Source organism: Aedes albopictus, chromosome 1, assembly GCF_035046485.1.
Source record: "Aedes albopictus strain Foshan chromosome 1, AalbF5, whole genome shotgun sequence".
Classification (NCBI taxonomy): domain Eukaryota; kingdom Metazoa; phylum Arthropoda; class Insecta; order Diptera; family Culicidae; genus Aedes; species Aedes albopictus.
This window is the reverse complement of record NC_085136.1, coordinates 128,657,703-128,673,203: the sequence shown is the minus strand read 5'-3', so window position 1 is coordinate 128,673,203 and position 15,501 is coordinate 128,657,703. Positions and strand designations below refer to the sequence as shown.

Here is a 15,501-nt window from a genome sequence, read left to right as displayed (position 1 = left end):
TCAAAAGTTCTTCAATGGATTTTCATTGGTTTTACACCAAAATTTCTGCCAGAGGTTAATTCGTGAGTTTTTCTCAATAATCTCTGGGAATTTTATGGAGCGTTGCTCCAAGAATTCTTTCATAAAGTTATTCCAGAGCTACTTAACTTACCGATCAGGCTAAGGCCTCTGCTGTACATTAGTATGGGACAAACATCAAATTCTCGCTCCAGTTGACTTTTTTAATTCCATTTAGGTCTCATATGAACTGTGCAAAATTTCAGCGCAATGGGTGAAACTATAATTTAGCGCAAGCGGTTCAAAGTTTACATATGATTTACTATGGGAAAAGTTACGCTTTCAAACAAAAAATCCCAGAGGTCGCCCCTTGTCTCGTTAATTCAAATCTATCAATGCTTCTTGTAGAAAAATCATTTATGAAACTTTCCTTCGAAGACCGCAAAACAATTGGATGCTTGTGAAAAAAGTTATTGATTTATTACCGATTAGTGATCCAACGAACGGTTTTTTGTTCTGTTTTATCAGCAGCACTGCTGCTGCCGTTGCTGCATGGGGTGGCGGGTGGCATCACCACCCCCAGAAACAGCAGCAGCCAAGGCAGCAGCTACAGTGCTGCTAATAAAACAAAACAAAAAGCCGTTCGTTGGATCACTAATTGATAATAAATCAATAACTTTTTTCACAAGCATCTAATTGTTTTGCGGTCTTCGAAGGAAAGTTTCATAAATGATTTTTCTACAAGAAGCATTGATCGATTTGAATTAAGGAGACAAGGGGCGACCTCTGGGATTTTTTGTTTGAAAATGTAACTTTTCCCATAGTAAATCCTATGTAAACTTTGAACCGCTTGCGCTAAATTATAGTTTCACCGATTGCGCTGAAATTTTGTACAGTTCATATAGGACCTAAATGGGATCTAAAAAGTCGACTGGAGCGAGGATTTATTTTTTCCATACAAGCGTGTCCCATACTACTGTACATAGTAGCCGTCTCCATTCCACGCGGTCCATGGCTGTTTGTCTCCAGTTCCGCACTCTGCGTAGGGTCCGCAGATCATCCTCCACTTGGTCGCCCACCTAGCTCTCTGCGCTCCACGTTTTCTTGTACCGGTCGGATGACTCTCGAGAACCATTTTAGTCGGGTTGCTATCCGACATCCTGATGACGTGACTCGCCCACCGTAGCCTCCCGATTTTCGCGGTATGGACGATGGTTGGATCTCTCAGCAGCTGATGCAGCTCGTGATTCATTCGCCTTCTCCAAGTTCCGTCTTCCATCTGCACTCCACCGTAGATGGTACACAACACCTCCCGTTCGAAAACTCCAAGGGCGCGTTGGTCCTTTGCACGTAGAGTCCATCGTGCCCAAAGAGATCAACCGGTCTAATCAACGTTTTGTAGATAGTTATTTTCGTGTTACGGCGAACTTTATTCGATCGTAGAGTTCTGCGGAGTCCAAAGTAAGCACGCTTTCCTGCCACAATGCGTTTCCGAATTTCTCTGCTGGTGTCGTTGTCGGCGGTCACCAGTGAGCCCAAATACACGAATTCTTCAACCGCCTCGATTTCATCACCGTCGATATAAATTCGGGGTGGCGGGCGCGGTGTTCCTCCCTGGAGCCCTTTGCCATCATGTACTTTGTCTTCGACACATTAATGACTAATCCGATTCACCTGGCTTCACTCTTTAGTCGGATGTATGTTTCCGCCATCGTCTCAAATTAACGAGCTATAATATCAATATCATCAGAGAAACCAAACAGCTGAACGGACTTCGTTAAAATCGTCCCACTCGTGTTTATCCCCGCTCTCCTTATTACACCCTCTAACGCAATGTTGAACAGCAAGCACGAAAGTCACCTTGCCGTAACCCTCTGCAAGATTCGAAGGGACTCAAGAGTGTCCCTGATACTCGAACTACGCACATCGCTCGATCCATCGTCGCCTTGATCAATCGTATCAATTTATCCGGGAATCCGTATTCGTGCATAATCTGCCATAGCTGTTCTCGATCGATTGTATCGAAATCGATGAACAAATGATGTGTGGGCACGTTGTATTCGCCGCATTTCTGCAACACCTGGCGGATGGTGAACATCTGGTCCGTTGTAGCGCGTTCACCCATAAATCCAGCCTGATATTGCCTCACGAACTGTCTTGCAATCGGTGATAGCCGGCGGCATAAAATTTAAGAGAGTATCTTGTAAGCAGCGCTCAGTAATGTGATCGCGCGGTAGTTCCTGCAATCCAACTTGTCGCCCTTTTGTGGATGGGACACACGATACCTTCCATCCATTCCTCCGGTAATACTTCCTCCTCCCAAATCTTGGTAATGACCCAGTGTAGTGCTTGTCCACCTTATTTTAGAAGCTCGCTTGGTAGTAGATCTGCTCCAGCGACATTGTTATTTTTCAACCGTCCAACCTCCTCCTCAATCTCTTGGAGGTCAGGAGCCGGAAGTCTTTCGTCCTGTGCACATACTCCAAGATCTGTTACCGCGCCACCTTCGGTACTTGCAACGTCGCCATTGAAGTTTGTGTGATCCTGGTCCCGAGGAATCAACCATAGCGCACAGATCCGTACGATGCACCTATGACTTGCCTGGAGCTGCTTGCTCGGTGGGCGCGCGGGCTAACTGACGTCTTGCATCACGCCACTGTGTAAAGTCGGACGTGTGACCATGCATGTGTGTAGAGCGGGATTGATGCCCGCCGCCTGACCGGAGCAATGCACAGTGCTGGGCATTGGTGTATCAGGGTGATGTATACGGACAGACATTCGGTGTACCCATGGGTTCGCCATTATCACCAGTAATTTCCAATGTGGTGATGGAAAAGTTGGAACAGGAATGCAGGTTGCAGCTGGAGGAGAAAGGTATACATCTGAAGCTGTACCGTAGATACGTGGACGACTGCATGTGTATAGCTAGAAGGGAGCACATCCAAACGATCGTGGATACGTTCAATAGTTTTCACGATCGTCTCCAGTTTACTGTTGAAATGGAAGTGGGAGGGAAAATAAAGTTTCTTGACATGATGTTGGAACGGGCGGATGACCAAATAAATACATCTTGGCTTCCGAAACATTCTAACGGAAGGTACCTGGACTATACGTCCAAAAGCCCGTTCCAACATAAACAAAATACCGCGATCGCGCTAATTGATCGCGCCATTAAGTTAACATGTGGGGCGAAGCGGGAAGAAACGTTAAAACAAGCAACACAAATCCTAGAAAGAAACAACTATCCCTCCTGGTTCATACAGAAACTAAAAAGACTCCGCATACACAAACACTACAACACCTTGGAGGCCGACAACCGAACTACACTCCCACAGAAATATGTTTCCGCACCTTATGTGCCTGGTCTTAGCGAAAAGTTGAGAAAAGTCTTAAGAAAAAATGACGTCACTCTTGCTTCTAGACCGCAAAACAAAATAAAAAACCAAATATTCAGCAAACTGAAAGACCCTATACCACCAGGGAAACAGAAGAACGTGGTGTACTGCATACCATGTGGGGCTGACGAGAAGGTGTACATCGGCCAAACGAAAAGGATGCTAGAAGTAAGAGTGGCGGAACACAAGAATGACTGCCGAGGTAGAAACCCGAAATCGGGCCTGGCAGTCCACAAAATGGAAGAAGGGCATATCTTCAACTTCGATCAAGTGAAGATTTTGGATCGAATCCAAGACCAGGCAACCAGGAACATAGCAGAGGTGTTTCATATTAAGAAGAGAGGAGAAGATCTCACTGTGAACCTACAGAGAGAGTGTGGGAACTTCAACTCGGCTTACAACGGACTTTTAGCTCAGTTACGAAGACAACCGTGAGAGGAAAACTGCGTGTATGAGAGAATGAGTGAAACAGCATAATGGGTGAAAGTTGGGTGAAAGTAGGCATGAGATGGGTGTTGCAAATTAGTATTATATAACTGACGAAGTTGAAGGGGTGATTCCAGCTGAATGTAAGTGTTTTGTGATTTGTAAATTGTATTGTATTTGTACTTGAATCAATGTTTTAAATAAATGTATAATGTTTTAGGCGTCTGATGATGACCGAAGAATAGTAGGTCGAAACGCGTCACGCAAAATAAGCTGTTTCCGTTATTTTTCACCGATAATTGCCAATAAAACCGCATAATAATCGTTCACGGTGATCAACCCCGGTCAGTGCTACCAAGTTATATGCGGCAGCCACACAAGGTGCTCATTGTAATGCTGCCGCCACCTCTCGACCACCTCACGCTCGCTCGTGAGAATATTCCCGTGATTATCTCGGCACATGTCGGCTTGTGGCACAAAGCCTCTGCGCGAGCAGTCAGCTTCACGTAGAACTTTCGTGTGTCCTTAGCGCGGTACAGCTCTTTTATCACTTCGCGAACTCGTTCTTCCTGCTGGCGCTTCTACATCCGGAAGACTGAGTTCTGCCTGTAACGTGCCTCATTCGCTCTCGTACGGTGTTGCAGCATTCTCGCCCATGCTGCATTCTTCTCGTTTCCAACTGTTCACATTCGCCGTCGTACCAGTCGTTTCTGTGATTCGGAGTCGCGAAGCTTAGTGCTGTAGCCGAGGTCCTACCTATGACGAATCGGATGTCCCTCCAGCCATCTTTTCAAGTGTAGCTGCGCCAAGCTGCTCTTCCGTTGGTGGGGCCACTGCTAACTGATGCGCGTAGTCTTGAACGACTTCTACGTTTCGCAGCTGCTCGATGTTGAGCCGCGGCGTTCGACTTCGACGCGTGGTAATAACCGTCGAAAGTTTTAAGCGCATGCATACAGCATCTAAGTAGGTAGTGGTCCGAATCTATATTCGCACTGCGGTATGTGCGGACTTTGGTTATATCCGAGAAAAATTTACTGTCGACAAGAACGTGATCTATTTGGTTTTCTGTTTGATGGTCGGGTGATCTTCAAGTGGTTTTGTGGATATCTTTCCGGGGGAAGAAGATGCTTCGGACTAATATACCACGGAAGGCTGCAAAGTTCACGCATCGCAGGCCGATACGGCGTGCAGGCTGTTTCGCCCGATTACCGGTCTGTACATTTCTTCCCTTCCTACCTGCGCATTCAGAGCTTTGATAGAAGGTAGCCGCTCGACGCCCGCTTTTCCACACTTTCTGTCCAGTCCAACAAAGTTCTTGCAACGCCACGATGTCAAAGTTGCGGGGATGTAGTTCGTCGTAGATTATCCTGTCACATCCTGCGAAACCTAGTGACTTGCAATTCCAGGTTCCAAGTTCCCAATCGTAGTCCTTATTTCGTCGCGTGGGTCTTTGCCGATTGTATCGAGTCGTATTTTCGCCTATGTTATTCGCATTGGGGATTTTTACGGGTGGCTTATTGGGCCTACGCCAACACTCCTGTCTCGCCGGAGGGCCATCGTGCCAGTTCTGTTTAACGTCCCAACCAACACTGGGACGACCACGCTGATGGGGCTACCACCTTGGATCTAGCTGGGCGAGGTGCAGCGTTTCTTACTCAGCCGCTGGATGCCAGAACAGATGCTGTTTGAGCCGCACCTCCTTGGTGAACAGACACTCGGATCATACCTCCTCAACCTAGCTGAAGTCAGAAGGACAACAGTGCCCAGGCTGCACTACCAGCTAGGCACACAACTCTTAGCTGGCGGTCTTTGTCATCACTTGACCCGTGGAAGCATGAGGTAGGAACTTGTGAGGACCAGAGCTCTACTTATGTCATCGCTATCATAAAAATCTATCACCTTCTGCTTAGTAGTTTCATTTATTCCATGCCCACGTCTGGCTTCCGTGGTGCAGAGAATGCCTTCTTCAGCTACAAGTTTTTTCATTTGCTTGACCATATAACGAGGTGCATTAAATTCTTCCGATATTTTTCTAGCTGACATAGATTGAGGAAGAACGGATAAAATTCTAAGCTGATCATTTCTATCTGTAGAAGGCAAATTATACTTTTAACTGTGTAATCATTTCATCGTATTTATCAACTTTTTCCAAATCATTTGGATCCATATCAAAAATGTATTTTCGTACTGCTTGAGAAATCTCTACTGACTTTTTCACTTTATAATCTAGGCTTCTCATTTCCCTGGATGAAATAGGTGAAATATGCAACATATATTGTACGAGCCCTCCAGAAGATCTTTTGATGGTATCGATGGCAAAGATGGAACCGAAGATACGGATTCTGAAAGAAAAAATAAATTTGTTCATTAGTGTACTGAAATTACTGAAATAGCGCTTACGCAAAAGAAGTAGTTAAAAAGTAGTAATTGTGCTTACCTAGCAATTCTTTGGATTCTTGTATATTCGCTGAATGCTGAGATTCGGCAAATTGCTGACCACTTTTGAGGACACTTGTGGAAGGTCGTGGATCCTCATCTTCGCTGCTTGTTTTCACTCCGGTCCGCCGCTTTTTTAATTTTGGGCTCCTTTTATACACTATCACTAGTCGACAGGAATCACAAATTTTTATTTATTTTATTTTATTTATTGTGATAACCTCCATCTGACAGAATGTCTTAATGAAGCTTAAAAAAAAATGCCTCATATCGTACAATTAATTAAAAACATTGGTCATGAACAAAAACAACTAACTCATGGTACGGAAGTATGACGTAAATCGTTGCTGGAGTGTGGAAACAGATACATTAAAGTCGAAAATGTGAGCTACGGTGTTGAAAGTTTCCGACATAAATTGAACAGGGTCGTGCTGTCCATAAGCGGTGTTCCGACCTTCCAACCTGAGGAGGTTTTGCCTCCGGAGCGATCGTGCTGGAGCATTAATGTTTATTCTGGCCAAAAGTTGAGAAGAATCAACGCTGCCGTTCAGTAACTTGACCATGATCATAGTCTGCGCGGTTCGGCGTCTATTCTCCAAAGTGTCGATTCCCAGTAGTTGACAGCGATCATGGTAGGGAGTCATGCGTTGATCATTTTGCCAAGGAAGATTCCTTAGCGCGAAACGCACGAACTTTTTCTGGATTGATTCGATGCGAGATATCCAGGTGGTTTGATAAGGGCACCACACGACGACGGCAAACTCAACAACGGACCGCACAAGTGCACAATACAGTGATTTTAAACAAACCGGATCGCGGAATTCATTAGCGATTTTCATTATAAAGCCAAGCTGTCTGTTCGCTCTCGATATAACGTCTTCATAGTGGAACCGGAATGTAAGCTTTTCATCTAGGATGACGCCAAGGTCGCGTATACGGTGCACTCGTTCCAGAGGTATACCAGATAGCGTATATTGGTACATGATCGGTTTCAGTTTTCTGCTAAAGCTTATCACCTGGCATTTGTTAACACTCAAGGTTAGGCAGTTATTCACGCACCACTGCTCAAATCGGCACAAGAGCGACTGTAGTTCAATACAGTCACCAAGGCTATTGACAACCATGTATATTTTGGCGTCATCGGCATAAAACAGTCTCACTCCAGGCGGCAGAATTAAAGAAACATCGTTGATGAAGAGCGAGAAGAGTAGCGGCCCAAGGTTACTACCTTGTGGGACTCCAGAGACATTTCGGAAGTGCTCGGATTGGCAGGGTCCCAGTTTAACACACAACGATCTGCCAGTCAAATACGATCTGAACCAGTCCACGCATTCTCGAGCTACTCCAATCTTTGCCAATTTTTCAAGTAGTATTCGATGGTCAACCCTGTCGAAGGCAGCCTTGAGATCGAGGTAAACAGCATCCACCTGCATTCCGGCGTCCATTGCCGGCAGGCACGTTGAGATGAATTGCGTGAGGTTGGTGGTAACTGACCGTTTTGGAAAAAACCCGCGTTGGTGGATTGAGATGTAGTGTCGACAAGAAGCAAACAGTGCATCGTTTACTATAATTTCGAATACTTTAGAGCAGGCAGAGAGCGAAGTTATTCCACGGTAGTTACCCACATCGCGTTTGTTTCCTTTTTTATGGACTGGGAACAGGAATGAATGCTTGCAGCTGTCCGGGAACTGCTTGCATTGAAAGGAGAGGTTGTAAATCGTAGCTAAGGGTTCTTGAAGAACGGAATGACAGCGCTTTAGCAATACTGGAGGTATTCCATCAGGCCCCACAGAGTAGGGTAAATGATGATGGTTGGACCAGTTTGTGGTGTTTTACTACATGGTCGAAACACAAGTCGTTTTTTTTCCTATGATCATAGCATTTTTGTATAATAAACTAAAGGTTGGTGGAAAGCTCTACTCTTCTAGTTTCTGAAACGTACCACAATTTGATAATTTACTTGATATTTCACTGTAAAAATCGTTTTTATTTAGCAGACAATTTTGATTTTGGTTGGACCAATGCTGATTATGGTTGGACCAGTACATTGATAATGGTTGGACCACACGGTGTCTTTAAAAGAAGAATGTTATTTTCAACAAATTAGCATCGTTTAGTCGCTCACTGAATTAAAAGGATGTATGTAGTAACATTGTTTCCCAGAAAATTGTTAAATAAATATCAACATCATACGGTTATTCTAGCAATTATTATCTGCGTTTAAAGGATTTCTATCTTCTGATGCAATACAGAATGAATGTGAAAGTCCAATGTTTTATGAGGATAAATACAGTGAAATGAAACAAGACACTGGGTTTGGGAAAGTGTTTTATATATAAAAACGTTTTGTTTTTTGACGTAGGACTACGTCTCTCTTTTCTATACCGGGTGTCATTCTAAATTTTCAGAAATCGGCCGCGTTACGATTGCAAATCTTTACACCAATTATGTCCAATATTAACATTTGCTAATTTTCAATAACAAACTATTGAAAAATTGGGAAAAGTAAACCCATGATTATTCCAGCCAATCACGAACGAGCACATTTTGGATGCTCCCGTCGAATATAAAAGCTACTGCTTCTTCGCATCTTCCCTCATTTGCCTTTGTCGTCTCGAGGTGAACGCATCGAACGAGAGCTGCCGACTTTCTTCGTTTGCGTTTTCGCTCATTATTCTTTGACGACCGTGTCGGCTCGGCGTTGGTGGTTGTCGGCAAGGGTGCTGTTGCACATTCGCCTTCTAACCGTCTAACGCGGCAGACCAAGGAAGGAATACTTTTCATCGATTGCTCGGCGGTGGTGGCAGAGGCAGCAGAAAAATCCACCAAAGCAAGATCCGCCACAACGAATGTGCGAGTTGCGTCGCTTTTCCTCGGGGCTCGGTCCTTTCACGGATTGATTGACGGTGGCGTATTGCTGATAGCATCAGGAAGAATATCCAGGTCAGCAAGCGGCAGGCCAATTCTCAACGGCGTCCAGCGCGAATAAAATCAATGCGCATTGGGTGGCATGATGAATTGATTTCAATTTCTACCTAAAACCGTCCAAAATTCAAACGGTTCTTTTCAGAACCATCGAAAATGCTTCCTAGAGAGTTAATTGGATAAATTTCCTCTGCATCGACCGAGAAAGTGTAGTGAAACCAAATAGTGAATAATTGAATTCTTGGTGGTGATTCAGCAACAGTGAAAGCGATCACTAATCTCAACCACGGCAGCAAGCGGCGGGCGAATTTTCGACGGCGTTTAGCATTCAACACGGGGAAATCTAACACGCATTGCGTGGCATTAGCATTAGCATTAAGCGAGTCGCACAAATTCGTAGGTGGTACAGTCCTAGACCGCTGTTATGAGGATGCCTCCTTCCGTCCGAACCAAAGCACAAAGATTTGGGACTAATCTCTGACTCTTAGACAAGACTGACGCAATCCTCCAATGGTCGAGCACTGTCCTGGCCACGTCCTTGCGACTGCTGAGGAATGGGAAAGGATGGTTAGTTTTGGACACCTATGAAAAATGTAGACAACTCTACGATCTCTCAGGCCTAGGTGTCACGGGAATTTAGGTGTTGTTAGTGGAAGGGTAAACTCCAAAGGATACGCTTGGTTAACGTTCAGGCACACCATTGTTAGACTGCGAATCAGTTGTCTGCCCAATTCGTCTTGGATTCCTCGTCATCTTGTTGGCATTTGGTTGAATTACTAGATTCTTCGGTTGATAATCTGAAAAATAAAATAATATTAACATCGTACGTCAAATAAGCTACATATTAGTGATACGCTCGCCACAGTTACATATTTTTAAAATATTATTTATATCGTACGATACATTTACCTGAATCCTGCTGAAATAAAATGTTAATTAGCAGTACACTGCCGTGAATCGCATATTTGTCCCATTTGTATAGGAAATCCAGCAAAGATGGGACTGATATGCGATTCACGGCAGTACATTGAAACACAAATACTACAAAGTACAAGGAAAAGAGCATCAAACTTTGATCTTGGAATATTTAAAAATACGGTAAATATCAAGATCAAAATTTGATTTGATAGATCTTACACCGCAACGCACCATTCTAAGGTGATCTACCCACGTTACGGGGTAAATCTAACACGCATTGCGTGGCATGATGAATTCATGTCAATTTTCTGTCTGAAATCGTCCAATATTCAAACGGTTCTTTTCAGGAACATAGAAAATTATTCCTCAAGAGTTGTGAATCAGATAATTATTTCATTCCATCGCTCTGTAAAAGTGTGATGGCCCCGCAACAATAATGATGCCGGCCACTAATGATTTCACCAAGAATTTAGCAACGCTTTATCCTATCCAGACCGTTTTTGTGAAACATTGTTTAATTTAACCATTTTTCGAATTAAAGTGATCTAAATCTTCCAATATTTTGGTTACTTTATTCGTTAAATGAAAATTTTCTCATTTCTCGGTTGATTAAACCGTTTCAAGCGTCTGGTGCATACGGGGCGGGACATGCAAACGAAATAAACTGGAAAGCCAGTCGGATGGGAGGAGCTTCATCTGCCAATCTAGGGATATAAAAGCTGTTCCCCCTGATTTCTTTCGTCATTTTCATTGGATCAGTCAGGCAGGGTGGATGTCACCTCCACAGCTGAGCAGTGACACATCAACCCAGCCGCAACTCTCGGCTATCGTGCGGATAGCACGAGCACCAGGACAATCTCATCCATGACAGAAAGCGGCGTACCAGTTTTCGGTGGCATCCTGTATTTAGCAAGGAGAAAACCAACACGCATTGCGTGACATAATGTTTTCATGCCATTTCGTTCCTAAAATCGTCAATTAATCAAACGGTCCTTTTCAGGACCACCGAAAATAATTCCTCAAGAGTTGTAAATCAGATAATTTCATTCCATCAATCGAGAAAACTGTGGTTCAATCGAAAAATGAAAGATTGAATTCCGACCACTAATCGTTCCACCCAGAATTTAGCAACGCATTGTCCTATCAGAACCATTTTTCGTGAAATATTGGGGAGCTTCCAGAAATTACGTCACGTTTAAATGGGGGGGGGGGGGGGGGGGGTTTGGTCAGCAAAGTGTGACGACTCATACAAAAATTTCAGAGGTCCCATACAAAAAGTGTGACATAGGGATGAGGATGGGTTGAAAATTATCAGTTTTTTGTGCGCCGTAATTTAAGGACGATCCCTTGTTTAATTCTAGCATTTTTGGAATTAAAATGATCTAAATCTTTTTATATTTTGGTTACTTTATTTGTTAAATGAAAATTTATCTCATTTCTTGGTCGTTTGAAGCGTCTGAAGCATGCGGGCGGGTCATGCAATCGAAATAAACTGGAAAGCCAGCTGAATGGGAGGAGCTACATCTGCTAATCTAGTGGCATAAAAGCTGTTCCCTCTGTTATCTTTCGTCATTTTCGTTGGATCAGTCAGGGAGGGTGGAGGTGGATATCACCTCCACGGCTACGCAGCAGCACGTCAACTGCGACAAGTGATAGCACCAGGAATCTCATCCACTGACTGATCACGGCTGCGGTGGGCCCGACAATGGAAGTTACCTCCGCACCTGGGTAGCTGCGCATCAACCACCCAGCGACGACTGTCGGCTATCTATCTGATAGTACCAGGAATCTCATTCACGGCAGCAGGCGGCGGCAGTTTTCGATGGCTTGTAGCCAAGGGCTGAAAGTCTCTCTAATAAAGACAAATCACTCAATTCGATGGCTTCCCGCATTCAGTGTGGATAATTTTCAATTGTCTTTCTAAAATCAACCGTTATTTGAACGGACCTTTTCAGGACCAGAGAAAATTATTCCTTAAGAGTTATGAATCAGATAATTTTCGGATATATTCCAACGATCGGTAAAAGTGTAGTGCATTCGAAAAGTGATTGGTTGAATGCTTGGTGGCTCAGAACAGCAAAATCGGTCACTAATCTTTCTACCCGAAATTTAGCAACGCGTTATCTTATTCGGCAATTGTACCTGAAACATTGTTTCATGCAAATATTTATCGAATTAAAATGATCTTAATTATTCAATACATTGATTAGTTTATCCGTTCGATTAGAAATTGTCTCAAAGAACGGTTGCAGTCGTTTGAAGCGTCTGACACAATGTGGGCGGGTCATGCAAACGGAATAAACTGGAAAGCCCGCCGAATGGGAGGAGCTTCATCTGCTAATCTAGAGGCATAACAGCTGTTTCCTCTGTTATCTTTCGTCATTTTCCTTGAATCAGTCAAGGAGAAGGAAGTTGCCACCTCCCAGCTAGGCAGCAGCACACAAACTCAGTGATGACTCTCGGCTATCGTATTGTCGAATGAGTTTCTCGTTAAACTTTAATTGGCTTCTTTATTGCTAATTTAGAGAAAATTTTCCACTTTACGGAAGATTGAAAAGCTACCGCAGCTGTCAGACTGATGATTTTCACCAATGTATCATCAATCAGTCCAAGGATACCTTGGATCGAGCCTTGGATACGACGCCGATGACCATTGTTTGTTGTTGCTTTTCAGAACATTTCACTTTGCAAGCATGCTTTGATTTGACCAAACTTTTCAATGATACGATCATTTTCATGGCTGCGGTAGGACTATGACAGCTGCGGTAGAACTCGGCGGCTACCGCATAGTGGAAAATTTTCTAAAAATCCGCAATAACGGCGTTGAGATAATTTAATATTCTAAATCTGCATGTCAAAATGAGCCGAAATCAGAATTTTCATGAATTTTGGAGCCCGGGAACCTATTCAAAAATCAATTTGAAGTTTGTATGGGAGCGATTTCTCGCATCACCCCTCGTCGCAGTTTGTACTGGGCGGAGCTGTCAAGCAGTTGCCCAGCTGTCAAAAGGTGATTTCAAAAAATATCTTTGAAATTGATTTAAGGTACCAAAATAAAGTTCTAAAAATCTGAAAAAAATCATAGTGGCTCAGAAAAAGGTGCTCTTTCGTATGAAATCAAAAAATCAATACATTTTTCAAAATTTAAAAACCCAATTGAAAAGATCTATCTAACGCCGTTCAATTATCTAATAATTTTATCCGCTCGATGAAAATTCTCTCGTATAACAGTAATTTGACCATTTCTCTTCAAAACGAAATAACTCTTGAACTAGTCAACATCTTTCCAAGTAACCGAATCAGCTGAATAACAGCTGCTTGAACTAAAGTTAGCTTAAGAGTGATTTGTTTTACTCTTATACAGCAAAAATGTTTGTTGGGTTATAAATGCGTTCAGCGAAAGCGATCACACAGCAACTTTACTCAACACATCAGTCCACCATTTGTATTATCATAACAACAAGCATTGTATTATTGAAATATAAAAGTCGAAATCTCGTTCCAGCCTTTGTCCTACGTCAACATTGCGGTTATGTCTCAGACATTACCCACTCCTAGTTTTTTAATATTTTTCAAACAAATCGCCTGCTCAAAATACACGCAGCTTCGTTCCCAAAGCCTGGAGCTCGGCCTGGAGCTCTATTATACAAGATAAGAAGTTACTGCAATGCCACCTTCTCACGACGCAACGGACAAACTGCATTCCAGTGCATTTTCGGCATTTGAAGGCATCCGGGGGGCGTTTAAGCTTAGCCAGCAGCGCAGTGCGCCTCATCACAGCCAGAATATCCGGTTTGGATCCCTTAGCAGCTGGGTTTGTGAGAGCCTTTTGGGTTTTGGCGATATTTACTCGTTTTTTCTCGTAGTAGTTTTGCAATCCGGACCGGAGTCGTCGAAGATGCGAAGTAAGTCCCGCCGCGTCTGTTTGACTGTTACCCTGTAGATATTCTGCTCCTTCCGCCACGTTATCCATGATGAGCGTACTAAGTGCAGCCGCCAACAGTCCTGCTGATTGTTGGCACTAGAAGCGGACGAATCCCAGCCTGGATGATATTTGCTTTGGAGTGTCGTTTGATATCCGATGAAATCACGCAATTGATAAATTAACACTAATTTATTTAGCCCGCAATGAAAGGGCAAGTCATGGAGTAAGACTTGTCCTTTCATTGCGGGCTGAATAAATCCACCGCACAACTTGCGATACCGTTCCAGGATGTAGTTCAACGAGTTCAACAATCTTTTCAGTTTTGAAGTTTTCAACGCGCGAAATGAACTGTAAACAAACAGAGCTGGTCTTAGCAACCAACGTGGTAACGGTAAGGTCCAACCAAAATCAGTCGTTGGTCCAACCATGATAATATTCAGTTGATCCTAAATCGTTAATTAGGGTAAATGATGATGGTTGGACCAACTGAAAAACTGATCATGGTTGGACCAATTTGGAAAATTACAGATTTGATCAACTTTTTCCTTAAAACTTGAGCCGAAGCCTTACTTTTGCCAAAGCATAGCTTAATCTTTATTGAAATCAAATGGACTTTATGTATTATATCTCTAAATTATTTAATTAATTAAGGATTTTGATAGGGCTTACTAAAAGCGCAACTTGGACAACAAAATTACTCAATTTGTAACATCTGCAGTAAAGATATTTTATTTTGAATGCATATATTTTTTGCGTTATACTTCTGCGAAAATATATGAACTTCATGATGACGTATTTGTAATTAATAATTTTTCACTTAAAATTAAATAAAAAAGTAAAATTAGGCAAAATGAATATGATGATGGTTGGTCCACCGAATGATTGTGGTTGGACCTAGCGGTTACCATGTAGGTTGCTAGGGCTAATGCAGTTTGTTTACTATTTTCTTCGCGCGCGGTGACATTGAACAAGATTTTCGCGTTCCCAAAACAGTGCATTTAAAAGCTGCCGCTCGTACTGCCGTACTGCCCGCCGCCGGATACCTAAACCTACCTAAACCTGGAACGGTAGGCCGAAGAAGTCGTCGCCTTGTCCCGTAGGTCCGAACAGTTGAGCTCATTTCGACGGCCGGTCGCTTTCCTCCTTACGTCCTTAGTGCGCCCATCAAGATCCAGATTAAGAGGACAAGAACAGTGTCACTGGTCGGTTGGCAAATAGTACTTCACCAGTCTCCCACTGCAGCCCATCGTATATATTAAGGATTGCCGCAGCTACCTAATATCATCATCAAGCTGAATCCACAATGGAACTCTGCCCTACATCGATATAAGGTAGTGAATGTTCGCTCACCCACCAAGAGCTGCGTCCTAGATTGCGTCTGTGTGGCAAGAATACCCTTTGGCAAGTGGGACAGAATTCCCTATTTATTCAGTATGTAGCACACGATGATGATGATAAATAAACCTGTATCTTAATAAT

The 15,501-nt window shown here is 43.3% G+C and overlaps 1 protein-coding gene across 1 annotated transcript; it reads left to right on the top strand.

Annotated features, from left to right (window-relative positions):
* The first annotated feature begins 2,786 nt into the window (after positions 1-2,786).
* On the top strand, positions 2,787-4,165 carry LOC134289449 (uncharacterized). Its single transcript, XM_062855274.1, has 2 exons — positions 2,787-3,961; positions 4,039-4,165. Exon 1 carries the CDS (start codon positions 2,787-2,789, stop codon positions 3,825-3,827), a length of 1,041 nt encoding a protein of 346 aa, XP_062711258.1. The 3' UTR covers positions 3,828-3,961; positions 4,039-4,165.
* Positions 4,166-15,501: the final 11,336 nt, after the last annotated feature.